The following is a 14581-nucleotide window of genomic DNA, read 5'->3' as shown; positions in this document are numbered from 1 at the left end:
GTGTCCGAGAATTTATTTTGGATACATAATTTTGCCAAGATTGGCGTTTGTTCTTGTTATAAAGTATGCCGCGCTTTAGCATTTAAAATTTTAAATTTGTTTAAATCATGCACCATAGGATGGCGACGAAAATAATGTTCTGCTTTTTTCCTTGCCTTCCTAGCTTTTTTGCACGCATCACTGAACCAAGGTTTTCGAAGGTGTGGAATTGCAGAAGATCTGGGGATACACTCATCAGCAATGATAATTAGTTCACCGGAGAAATCCTTTATAGCATCAGGACTTTCTAGAAAAATGGCAGGTTTAATTCTGCTACAACACATATTTTGATACAAAGGCCAGTTAGTGTTATTAAAGGGGTATTATCAGATGGGTTCACAGGTGTTAGAACTGTAGGAAAGTGGTCACTTCCACAGAGGTCACTGTGAACTGACCATTCAAATTCATTCAATAGGTTGGAGTCTGTGATTGACAAATGAAGTGCAGAATAAGTCCCTGTACCAGGATGTAAATAGGTGTTAGAACCGTCATTATATATGCATAAATCATTATCTGAACAGAACCCTTCCAATAATTTACCTTTGCCATCTGTAGTTGTACCACCCCAGAGTGATTTGTGGCCATTTAAGTCTCTCATAATAATACAAGGTTTTGGTAGTTGGTCATATAAAGTTTAAAGATCAGTCCTCTGAATGGTTGAAGACGGTGAGATATACAAAAAGCATAATGTAAATGCAACGTGTAATGTGAGGCGCACTGCAACTGCTTGAAGATTAAAAGTAAGTATAATAGGGCTATGGATAACATTCTGTTTGACTAGGATTGAAGATCCTCCAGTGGCTGTGTCAACTGGCGGTGAGAAATAATGATAAGCACTGAAACGACGTAGATAGAAAGGATCTGTCTGCTTTAAATAAGTCACTTGTAGACAGATTGCTGACGTCGAACACTCCTGGATTAATAACTGAAATTCATCATAATTAGGCCGAAGTCCTCTACAGTTCCACTGTATGACATTATTGGAATAAACTATCTTTTCGGGGGATTTGTTAGGGATCTTCCCCGCACTTTTTTGGAGGGCGACAAGCTTTGTGCCCTAGAATGGACATTTTCAGACACGTCCATGGCCTCAAGTGATCCATACTTTTTATAAAGTTTGATTTTATTGTCGGACCCTTTTGGGGCTCTACCACTTTGTTTTTTGAAGAATCATGTTTAGGTTTACTTTGACCTTTATTAATTTGTTGTGCAGTAGACAACGATTGAGATCTTGTGATAGACTGAGATGATGTATCATCATCACAATTTGTCGCTGGTTGACTTACCAGGAAGAGTTTCATCAGTCTGACAGGATGCTGCTGGTGCGAAAGCCTGTGGAGAATCGTTTTTCACCCAGGTCAAATTTGTTTGACAGCCTGATGATGATTTAGGTGCTTTATTAATCATCTCAGATGGTATTTTGGTTTTTGAAGCATGTGTTTCTTCTTCATTCGGTTCTGTGGACAAGATGTTTGGTCTCGGCATAACTGATATTTTGAGTAAATTTAATTTTATTTATTTTCATCTGTAGCTTCCAAACCGAGTATTCTTTAGAGAAAGAGGAATGGTCTCCCAAACAATTGGTGCATTTCCTGTAAGTACTTCCACAATCTTCTGTTGTGTGTGTCTTCTCACCACCGTGAGCACACACAACAGACAATGTGCAAGTACTGACACCATGACCAAACTTCTGACATTTAAAACACCTTAAAGGATTGGGTATGTAGGTGTCTACATTGATGTGACAATAGCCTGCCTTTACTGATCTGGGAGCTGTTGGAGAAGAAATAAAAGCAGATACGTGTTAGTCTGAATGGTCTCCTGGTTTTTACGTGTGGTAAAACGCTTAACATATGTGACCCCGTGATCTTTCATTTCTGAAACAATATCAGATTCAGACATGTCGGCGAATAATCGATTTCTATCCCTGATGATTCCTTTGGTTGTGTTAAGTGTCCTATGAGGAGATACCGACATTTGAATGCCGACGAATGTGGTGGTAGACATCAGGTTAGTTGTCTCTTGTCTTCTGTTGCACTCAACGAACAATGCACCTGAACGTAAACGTCTGACATTTTTAACGTCACTGGCAATTCCTTGTATGCCTTTCTGTATCGCAAAAGGGTTCAACTTTAGTCTGCTGTTATCTTGAGTCTCAATCATGACAAAACGTGGACAGTAAGCAATGGAAGTGGACTGTCCTTGGTCGTTATCATCTGGATCATTGTCAGGTGGACGCTTTTTCTTTGTAATGGGGATTTGAGAAGCCATGGTTATGGTTGAATAGTTCATCATCCGAGCTCCCCACCCACCACAGAGTATCACAAAGACAATGCTAAAAACAAGCGGATCTCCGACTTGTAGCACCAAGGATACTCAGATGATATTGATATACTCCAGTAGAAAACTTAAAAGATTAATGATTCCACCAGATTGGCCCATGAGCCACTGCCTTCTGGCATACGACTCTAGGCAATAATAGACAGTAACTTTTTCCAAATTCCGTTTCGCCAAGGGTAAAAAATATCAACCTATAATTCTCAAATTTTTGTGCAACACTACAGAGTTGTAGCACAGGGCTTGGCGTTACAGAGTTGTAGCACAGGGTTTGGCGTGACCAGCCGATTGATAGAATCGGGCCGATTCTACCACCCGTCTAGGTGAAGTAAGGGTGTGTGGAGCAGAAAGGAACACGATTCATGCTGCCAGTGCCCTCAACCACCAGACTACCGTCCTCCACCGACACGGGACGCAACCCACGGCAAACAGGTTGTCCAATTCGGTCGCCTCTTAGGACCAGCAATGGGCTGTTGTGGATACATTCTGTCCCGGATCCACACGGGACAACAGCACTGAGCATTACCCAGCACCAAACACGAGGAGGTGGCTCTTCACAGGTGCCAGTAACGTTCAAGATTAAACTCACAATACATATGTTATTGAAAGAGGGATTAGAACCGCAAGTTTCAGATTCCTAAGCAGACGGTGGTGGGGTTGAATTATCTACTTATAGTTACTGCCATTAAATTCATTTTACGCATGCTTCAGTTATTGTTGCGTAGCTTCCTCTCATTAAATGATCATCTACATAGTAATTACCCATCATTGACGGTATATATGTTAGAGAAAACACTTCTCCTCGGTTTTGGTAGACAATGTAAAAGCATCGGGGTCGGGAAATCCGCCCCTCGTGTTTTCTCCTATACAAATATACCTATTAATCCCTTTTGATGATAAAACCACGGTCAGTCATGTCCTGCTTGACTGTGTTGATTTCTCCGGTCCCAGAACTTTCCAAGTCAGATTTGCTCAACCATACTTTTTAATAGAAGTATTTTGGGTGTGATAAATGTCAGCTAAATCTACCTACCCTAAGATGAGGATCCTCCGTTCTGTATCCCTTGTGATGGAAAAATCACAGTCAAGCATGTTGAATATTCCATCACAAGGGATAAAAACCAGGATCAATAAAGGACCTTTTTAATAATACAAGCTCTTTTTTAATTATTGCATTTTTAAAAGAATTACATTAGTTAAATGATATGTAAATAGAAACATATTTTATTATTGGTAATTTAGATTAGTAACTGAAATTTTCCATCTAAATGTAGCATTTTTGTCATTTGAAGTTTGGCTGATGGGATGATATAAGTCCAGCTAGGGTCTATGCAGGTACCAAAAGTAATGTAAGTCCCCATGGACCCTAGTATGGTGATCTACCTTCAGTTGTTGGCGATCTATAGCCTGTTTTTTATATTGTATCGTCTTCTCTAGCTAAATATTTTAGATTTCATGACCAGTTTTTACTGTTGCATTTACTATTTGCATATATGATAGTCTGGTTAGTTTTACTGTTTCACACAGATTGATGTTTTGAAAATTCGGTGGTTCCCATGCAGCTAAATTTGTTGTGGCAGTAAAACACAATCTGTAAGAAATTTTAGAGGTGACGAACGTGTTTCATGTCAACAACCAGAGCAGTCTCCTAGAAATAAACAGTCTGCTTGTGAATACTCCTCGGTTATACATGGGTATCATCCTAGTGTGAAGCAGATATAAGCACCTGACTGCCCAAAACAATGTCAACATACAGGCCTCGCGCCTGCTGGTGCAGGCTTCCCAATCATGTGTACCATATTTATGATAGGTTAGAGAAAATGTGTTGTACATTTGAGTTACATGATTTATATCTACCTCATTCAACATTAGTTTTGCTCTCTCTCTCTCTCTCTCTCTCTCTCTCTCTGTGTGTGTGTGTGTGTGTGTGTGTGTGTGTGTGTGTGTGTGTGTGTGTGTGTGTAGTTATTGTAACCGGTATTTAATACAATTGAATGATGTAGGAATGTATGTGCGTGTTTGTATGACACTTTTCAATAGATCAATGACGGCTCTAACCACTTCGTGAAACATTACTATGAGGGTGGTTACCAGTTTCTATTTCTAAACACGTCGTAAATAACAGATTTTTGAGGAATGAAATCGCACTTGTCTACGGTTGACATAAAATATTTTCAGATTGTAAACAGCTACACATTGATAACAGGAGGGCGTAGCGTTTGTGCGGAATGCATTCATCCCTGTAAAGTAAATCCATGTAAAAATGCGCGATTGAACTTTACTTGATTGCATTTCTTTTTAGATGTATTGGTATGAATTGGACGTTCGTAGATCTATTAAATGTACGTCGATGTCTTTCTAGGGACGACACATGTTATCATCGAGGTATATGAAGGTTATATACTATGCAAAAACTGACAAAACAAGCAATTCATTTACATCCTGTATTGATTCAAGTCATCGGTTCAATACAAAGCTGTGATATGCGAATGGACAGTAGGGTTCACTCTGGAACATGAAAGTCAAGAGCACAGTCACTCTATATACACTGCTGCTGCTTCAAGGCATGAGTGTTTAAACAGTAAGTACATGTTTGTAACATATTTCGCACTGTTGAATATCCAGTTCGCCTTCCCTAATCTGTTATAAGGTTAAATGATTGTCTATAGTCTATGTTTTATCCACTGCCTTTAACGATTTCCCTCCAGGAGGTCCCAGTTTCACAACTCCCCTCACATAGAGGGAAGTCCGGCGTTTCTCATCGTTCAAACGCCTCAGTTCATGGGATCTAGAATCAATCTAGACGTGCAGTCTAGTTATGTCCTTCAACATTCTTCCCCATCCCACACCACCACGACCCCCACCTCAACATCACCGTCGTTATCCTCTGCGACGCTACGATGCCACTTTCGATTTCCGGTATATCTACGAAAGGCAGGATTGCTTTCATCTTGAGTTTCAGGAGAGTTTTATTATATTTTTGAGAACGGATTGCTCCGTGGAAAGATTCATATCTCCTAGGCTGTATAACATGTTTTGAAACAGAGGTGGGCACCCGTGGCGAGCCATCTCCTCGTGGTGGGTGCTGGATAAGTGCTCGCCGACTCCCCGTTGTGGACCCGGGGGCATATTTGGTCCACCAACCCGTTTGCCGTGGGTAGCGGCCCTGTGTCGGTGGAGGAGGGGATCCTCATGGTTGAGGGCAAAAGGGGTCTGCAACCGTGCTCCTATTGCCTAGCACACCGCTTTGGCCCTGAATTCACCTAAAGGGGTGTTTGAATCGGCCCGGTTCAACCTATCGGCTGGTCATGTCGAGCCCTCTGCATTACTTGTATTTGCACAACTTATATTCTGAGCTCTGTTGTTAATTTTAGGACACGGCTCTTTTGGTCTCTCAAACATTACTTGATTTGAAATTTGCCGTAATTAATTTGCCTAGAGTCTAAATAGATCTGATGGGATCTATCTTTTAAAGATATTTTCCTGCTCGAGCATACCCTCCTAGCATCCTTGATGTCGTGTACTGGAGACCCGCAGACATGAAGCATCGTCCCTGTTGGCACTCCGTGGTGGGTCGGGAACTAGGAGGGTGAATCATATATATTTCATGGCACCCCGACTTAAAAAACGTATACACGAATCTGATGATTCGTTGTCTTCTGAGGATGAAGATCAAATAACTTTCACCAACCCCAATAACTGGCCTCGATTCCTTGTAATGTGTGCACCTGATGGTGGTCCTCTCAAGTTGAATCCCTTTGCTGTATCAAAGGGCATAGAAGGTTAGGCTGGAGAAGTGAAAGAAATCAAAATGTTGCGATTTGGTTCCCTGCTTATCGATATCGTTTGCAGGAAAGAAATCCAGTCAAAGATTCTAAGAGCAACCAAGTCTTTAGCTAATGTTCCTGTAGAAGTGACCCCTCACAGGACATTAAATCACAGCAAAAGCATCGATCATGATAATGGACGTTGTCTTTCAGACATGAGTGAGGGTGACATTGTCACAGAATTACATTCTCAAGGCGTTACTCATGTCAAACTATTCACTGCTAAAAGAAATAATGACATTTTCCAAACAAACACATACCTCTTTACATTTTGTCTGCCAGAGCACCCGCAATCGCTGAAAGCAGGTTATTGTAGACTAAGGGTTGACACTTTTATCCTCAATCCATTAAGATGCTATGCTTGCCAGAAATATGATTACGGATGTAAGTCTTGCGACAATCCAGTTGCATGCCAAAGATGTGCTGAACCATGCGAAGACAGTAGCCTGTGCAGTAAAACACCTGTTTGTGTAATCTGTTCGGGTTGTCATCCATCTTCATCCACGGAATGTCCTCACTGGAAGTTGCAGTCGAAAATTTCTCGCGTGAAACATAAGCGAAACGTGTCATTCGCTACCACTGTTTCTGCTTCGGCTCAGGTCTCTCAATCCAAACCTGTTTCATGTACTTCCGTAGGTTGTCAAACGGACTATACGCGGGCTAGAACATCGGCTCCTACACGGCTATCTGCAGAAGTGCAAGCGTTACCTTCTAATGAATTTGAATGGTCAGTCCATGACGACCTCTGTGGAAGTGACCATTTCCCAAAAATACTAAAACCTGTGAATCCATCTGACGTTCCGCCATCATCAAGATGGAATTTTTAAAAGGCTAACTGGCCTCTGTATGAAATTCTCTGCGCTGAACAACTTAAACCTGAACTTTTCAATGATATTCCTGATGCCATCAAATGTTTTTCAGATAAGCTAAATACCATAGATGACGAATGTATCCCAAAGTCCTCTTCAATTCCTCACATACAAAATGGTTTACAGATAAAATGGTTTACAGATAAATGCAAACAGGCTAGGAAGGCACGGAAGAAAGCCGAAGATTACATTCGTCGCCATCCTATGGTCCACAATTTAGATAAATTTAACATTTTGAACGCCAAGGCTCGGCGTTCTTTCAAACAAAGGAAACGCCACTCTTTGCAAAACTATGTCTTAAAAATTAATTCGCGCACGCCGATATCAAATGTGTGGAATACGATCCAGAAAATCAAGGGTAAGGGATCGAAAGCTAGCATCAGTCATCTGAAAGATGGGAACCAATTATTGACTAGTAAATCAGATGCAAATTAACTTGGTGAAACGTTGGCCAAACACTCTTCCTCGTCTAATTATGTACCTGAATTCCAAAAATATCAAAAACAGCAGGAAAAGACACCTATTAATTTCAATTCAGATAATGGAGAAGACTACAATGACACATTTTCGATACATGAACTTCACACTGCGTTTGATCAGACTCACGATACTGCTTCTGGAGCTGATATTATACATTATCAACTCCTGAAACGCTTGCCGGAGACACTGGCTATATATTTTTTATAACATTTGGACAAGTGGAAAATTCCCTTCGTCGTGGCGTGATGCCATTATTGTTCCCATCCCTAAACGTGATCCCTGGACGTGATCATACTAATCCTTCTAATTTTAGGCCCATTTCACTAACTAGCTGTGTTTGCAAGACCATGGAACGCATGATAAATAATCGACTTGTTTGGTACTTGGAAACCAATAACCGATATACAATGCGGTTTCCGTAAAAACAGAAGTACTATCGATAATTTAGTGCGTGTAAAATCTTTTATTAAAAATGCCATAAATAATAAACATTGCAGTGTCAATCATTTTCGATTTAGAAAAAGCGTATGACACAACCTGGAAACATGGAATTTCAAAAGATTTACATCACTTTAGATTACGAGGTCGTTTGCCTCAATTTATATCCAACTTTTTAAATGACAGACAATTTCAGGTCCGAGTGGGTTCAACCCTATCTGATCATTATAATCAGGATCTGCCTTGTTCTACAAGGCAGTATTTTTTCTGTCACACTCTTTAGCATTAAGATTAACTGTTACAGTATATCAAAGGTTTTTAATGATTCAATTGATGGATCGCTTTTCGTGGATGATTTTAATATTTCTTGTCGCAGTAAAAATATGCATACTATTGAACGGCAACGACAGTTGTGTTTAAAAACAAAATAAATAAATGGTGTCTCGAAAATGAATTTAAATTTTCTCAGTCAAAACCTGTCTACACTTTTGTAGAAAATATGAGCCACATAAGGACCCAGAACTCTTTCTAAATGGCACTTCCATCAAAGTGGTCAAGGAAGCCAAGTTCTTGGGTATAATTTTCGATTCTCATTTAACATTTCTTCCACACATTAATTATCTAAAACCTAATTGCTTGAAGGCACTGAAGGCGCTTGAAGTTGTTTCCAATTCAAAATTGGGAGGTGATCAAGCTACCCTCCTTCACCTATATAGATCATTGGTCCGCTCAAAGCTTGATTATGGGTCCATCGTATATGGGGGAAACCTGTAAAAGCAACTTAAGACTATTGGATTCTGTCCACCGCCTAGGTTTTCGACTTTGTCTCGGATCCTTTAGAACTTCTCCCGTGGACAGTCTTTACGTCGAGGCAGATGAACCAGCTCTTTCACAACGCCGTACAAAATTATCCGTACAATATATTACAAAACGTTTTTTCTAACAAGTCTAACCCTGCTTTTAACTGTGTCTTTAATCCCATCTATGAGGATTTATATACTAAGAAATCTTATCGAGTTAAACCATTCCTTTCTGGTGCTGGCATTGACCTGGAGACTATATCTCCTTCGCGTTTGCTTTCTTCTCCTCCTTGGCAACTAGAGCGGCCATAAGTTGATTTTACTCTCACACACTTTAAGTCAGAAACTAATCAATTACAATATTAACAAGAATATAATCAATTCAAAATTAAATATAGCAATTACAAACCTATACTTACAGATGGGTCCAAGGGCGGAGGCGAAGTAGCTTGTGCCACTGTCATTGGATCCAGAACAATATCTTCTAGATTACCAGATTGCAGCTCTATTTTCACAGCTGAAGCAAACGACATATTAACGGCTCTTAAATATGTTCAATGACACCCTAAACATAAACAGTATATAATCTATTCGAACTCTCTTTCTTGCCTTCATACTATTAAATACATTTCTTGTAAACATCCACTTTTAATAGAAATAATTGAATTGCATAATGATCTTGCTACTGGCCAATACGACATCGTCTTTTGGTGGTTACCAAGCCACGTAGGCATTTCTGAGAACACAATGGCCGATCTTGCAGCCAAGGCAGCACTCAACAAATCTGTGACACCACTTCTTATTCCATACTCTGATTATAAAGCTACTATTAAATCTTATATCTGTGATCTGATGCAGAAGAAGTGGGACACCCAAGTGAGTTTTAATAAATTACATACAATAAAACCTTGTATTGGTTATACCTACTTGGGTTGTCAGTTCAGATTTGAAGAGTTCATCATGCAGCGATGTTGTATTGGCCATACGAGATATACTCATGAACATCTATTGAAAGGTGAGGATTCTCCATTCTGCATCCCTTGTGATGAAATAATCACGGTCAAGCATGTCTTGCTTGACTGTGTCGAATATCCCATAACAAAGGATAAATATGTCAAATCCCGAACTATGAAGGATCTTCTTAGTAACATAAGTTCTCATGTAATTCTTGCTTTTTGAAAAGAATTAGATTTGATATCAGACTTGTAAATAGATAAGTATTTTATGATTGGAGGTTTAAATTGATAACTAAGGTTGTTAGTGGCTGTATCCTCGAGGGGGGGTTAAAGTACTGTAAAATTATTGTCCTCCTGAGAGGGTACGTACGTCCACAAACATTCAAAGTCAATTCAAACTCTTCGCCTTTTTAATCGTAGTATATGTGTCCTTTTAACTACCTGGCTAGATGGGCCTAAATTGCTAGCGACTGAGGGGATTGTGTACATCCAGCTAGGGTCCATGCAGGTAGCAAAAGTAATGTAAGTCCCCATGGTCCCAAGTGTGGTGATGTACCTTCAGTTCTGGCAATCTATAGCCCATTTTCATATTGTATTGTCATCTATAGTTAAACTGTTTTAGATTTAGTTACCAATCTTAAATGGATATCTGTGATATTTACTAGTGGTTTTAGTGTTCTTCGTCAACAGGGTTTTAGTTTCTTACATTCATTCATTTTGCAATGTCATTATTACTTGTTCTCTTCACGATATGGCTGTAATATTGCCGATATGACGATAAATATGAACTCACTCACTCACTCACTTGAAACAGAGGTGCCTCTTTAAAGTACTTGGTATATTCCACCGCAAAGATGAGAGTATTAAGCAGAAGATGTCCCCATCTCAGTTTCAGTCTTCTATCAAATCATTCCTGCGTTCGATTCTTTATCTCTCGAAAACAGATTTTATACCAAGAGAAAGATCAATACATTTTTGTGATGGGAGGTTTGAGTAAACACCCGCGATATACGCTGGTCGTGCTCTGCTTCGGGAAGGAAATCGTCCAACACGATACGTTCCTTTGGCCAGCATCAAAGTAATCCTCATCCAAGATATCATAAAGAATTCCCTGTACAAAGGTCACACGCGGCAGATGCTCGCTGATGTTCTGATATAGTTGCTGCCATTGAGTATAACATTAAACAGTGAGGGTAGGCTGATTTTGGATCACGTGAGAGGTAAACACAGAATTTCCACAGCCACTGGCTCCGACCACGAGAACATTGGAGGGAATCTAGAACCTGAACTATTCTTGCTGCTCCTGAGAAGGAGATAGGTGTCTCTTAAGGTAGATGCAGGTGTCTCTCTTGAGGAGGGGTGTCGGTACGTTTGGAGTTGATGTTAATGTGATATTTCATGACAGCTTTTCCTTTTACTATGCTACCATGAAATATCACATAAACATCAACTTTCCGAGTCAGGACAGAGTTGAATAGTTATTTACAAAGGTTTAACAAAAGACGCACTCAATTCAAACTGGGTTGACAGGTACTGTCTGTCTATTCAGGACAGCACGTCATACATTCATTAATTCATCAAACTTCACTTTTGTGGGTTTTTTTAAAGGTTTTCTACATAAGAAAACACCCACCTTTCATTTCCCTCGACTGTGACGTCCTGTCAGTGCGCGTCCTGATCACGTGACTTGGCTCAGTCAATTAATGTCCTTTAACCTTCCCTCAACCAAAACTGGTGTGTGGCGAGAATATACAGATGGCCATAGCCGATGGTGAATACGCATTCAGGAATGCGGAAATAGTTGAAGGGAGAATACCCAGTGGAGGTTTATTGAACAACTCAACTTTGATTTCTGTGTAAGAAAACTAATTTCTTATTATCTCGCGAGCAGACGTAGTTTTCCTTGCACATATATTGCCGTTGCTGATGATGTGTCTCCTTTGAAAACCACAAACCCTTCGATTTAGGATCCTACTTATCACTGTCGACATTGACGGAATGTGGTTGTTTATTTTCCAGAAAATTCAAAGCAACCAGGCTTTTATTTGTTTGATACAACATTCGTATATGCAAGTGATTCAGTATATATCGTGTGCTAGAGTACTCGATGTAACCAAATTCGGTTTCGGTGTAACACACAATGGCAGAGAGATTATAGTTTCATGATTATCTTCAATCAAATAGTGGAATTAACATTACAAGATTGAGTGATTGAGTTAATATTTAGCCTCAGATCGGCAACATTAACATGAAAGAGTCGACGGAGAAGAAGGAAAACACCTTTACCTCATATCTACAGATCTGTTATATTCTTATCTGTAACAGAGGTAATGTCTCATACTGTGATGAGTAGGATATAACAGTTGTTTATCCACATGGTGCATAATGCAGCGACCAGCAATATTCCACTTATATGACAACACAAGCTTCTTCCATGTTTTGTGTCATTTGATAAAGTGGGTTCCCTTTTTCAAGGTGACCGATTGCTTGACATCCCATGTCGTGTGTGCGGCGACCGCAGTTCCGGTAAACACTATGGAATCTACAGCTGTGACGGTACGAATGTTGGCATCTTACACCAGCTGATCAAAACTGGTATATCCGCAAAACATTTGCAAATGTTTGACAAGAAACAAAATATCCTATACCTGTATGGTAATGTGTTTCCAACACTATCAATAATAATATTGATCCTTACTTTTGTAGAAATTCGTTAAACACCTGACGTCTCAACTTTCAAATCTGACATCACATGACTTTCATTTTCAGTTTTGAACTTTTGCAGGCTGCTCCGGTTTCTTCAAGCGCAGTATACACAAGAACCGTGTGTACACTTGCAAGGCCCAGGGAGAGATGAAGGGCATGTGTCCCATAGACAAGACACACCGCAACCAATGTAGAGCATGCAGGCTAAACAAGTGTTTTGACTCAGAAATGAACAAAGACGGTAGGATGCCATTAACCATTAGAGACAGTATGCTTCTGGTATTTTTAAGAAAAAATGCAACCCAATGACTATATCTATGCATGTATGATGCAAGCTGTGACGTAATACACGACTATACTTGAAGGTATTGTATTTCTTACTACTTAGTACTATCAGATATGATAAAGTATATATGTGTTTTGTGCCATGACAGCGGTCCAGCACGAGCGTGGCCCCAGAAAACCCAAGATGAAGTCCCCAGAAATGTGTGTATCCCTCCACAGTCACTCTCAAGACCGACCTATTGATCTAAGTCTGTCAAACCCCACTCCGTCTGCGGCAGTCAAGTTTGAAGTGGACTCGTTCCACAAGTTCAGTCTCAGACCTGACCACCCCATGGTTGTAATGGGATACGCTGGTGAACTTCCGCCTGAGATGATGCGTTTACATGCCCCTTCAGCGTTCACATCACCTCCACTGATGACATCAATAATGTCTTTACAACTGGACGTGTGGCAGGAGGTCATGGCACGACTTCTTTTCACCATTATCAGCTGGGTGAAACAGATTCCTGCTTTCCTGGTACTCTCCGACAATGATCAGGTTTGCTATATTCTTAATTCTCCCCAACTATATTAGACCACTACTTTGAAACTCTACATTTCGTCACCAATAGGACAATGCCGTTTTGTATCAGTGGTTTAGGGCTACATTTCTGAAAATTGCTGTAGTTTTAGTTCTGCTTGTCTCTCTCACTTTCTCGTCATCTCCCTGGTTAATAACCATATAATTACTCTTTCCTAAATAATAATCTCCGTGGTGGGCCTAGGCAAGGAGGATTTGATCCTCCTAAATGTGCTACATGTACATGACCCGTCAGTCGGTTGCTGCTCTGCCTTAAAAATCCAGTTCATATTTGGTTTCACTGTTTATGATGGAGTACATGATTTACCTTTAGAAATATGGAGGATAATGCATTGCTAAACCTGAAAGTGGCTTATTAAATGAAGCTGTTTCTTTCAAAACATAAAATATGTGGATTAGTCACTCGCAGGCAAACTGTAGCGCAAATGGGGTTGCGCAACGTAGAGAACATGACCAGTCTTCTTATAAGCCAGCGAAGCGAGCAAAGGTTGGCAACGCACTTTCCTCTCTTCGGTTCAAAAAATATTTTTCACGTCAAAATAAAATATCGATACCATCAAAGGTACACTCCCATTTCCTTACGAGGCTGTGCTCTCAGATTTCCAACATTTTGAAATGTGTTTTATTCAACATTTTAAACGCAACTCGTGGTATTCACATGGTTCTTCGCCTCCATTACCCCTGACAGCTTCTAGTTCAACGGAGTGAAGGTATGAGTGAGTGAGTTAATATTTAACGTCACATCTGCAATATTGCAGCCATATCGTGACGAGAACGAGTAATTACAAAAAAATACATATAAATCAATAGCACATACAATGTAAAAACCTGTTAAGAAAGGACAGTAGAAATAAGTAGAATATCACAGAGTAAAGTGTAAAACTAGTGATTAGACCTAAGACAATGTATCCAGAGAGGACAATACAATATAAAAATGAGCTATGGGTTGCCAACAACCGAAGGTAGATCACCATATCAAGGCCCATGGGGACTTACAGTACATTTGCTTCCTGCATGGGCCCTAGTTGGATTTACATCATCCCTTCAGCTGTTACCAGTTTAGACAAATCTAGCCATACAGTAAAAGGACATTTATTCTACGATTAAAAACTTGAAAAAAACTGAAAAACTTAAATTTATATAAAATGTTTTGGGACTTATGTACCCTCTCAGGAGGACGATTATTTTACAGAACTTCAACCCCCTTTGAGGGAACAGCCACTAACGATTTGAGTTACTAAAATAATCTTCCAATCATAAAATA

General features: G+C 39.9%; 1 protein-coding gene across 1 annotated transcript in view; it reads left to right on the top strand.

Annotated features, from left to right (window-relative positions):
* LOC137287784 (nuclear receptor subfamily 2 group E member 1-like) overlaps positions 1–13311 on the top strand; it is a 43396-nt gene extending 30085 nt beyond the window's left edge. The window contains exons 2-4 of the mRNA XM_067820172.1: positions 12222–12302; positions 12532–12693; positions 12887–13311. Of these exons, the coding sequence (XP_067676273.1) occupies positions 12222–12302; positions 12532–12693; positions 12887–13311 (668 nt within the window). The remainder of the gene's footprint in view (positions 1–12221; positions 12303–12531; positions 12694–12886) is intronic.
* The last annotated feature ends 1270 nt before the right edge of the window (positions 13312–14581 follow it).

The sequence above is a fragment of the Haliotis asinina genome, chromosome 6, assembly GCF_037392515.1.
Source record: "Haliotis asinina isolate JCU_RB_2024 chromosome 6, JCU_Hal_asi_v2, whole genome shotgun sequence".
In the NCBI taxonomy this organism is placed as follows: Eukaryota; Metazoa; Mollusca; class Gastropoda; order Lepetellida; family Haliotidae; genus Haliotis; species Haliotis asinina.
This window is presented reverse-complemented; position numbering and strand designations above follow the sequence as displayed.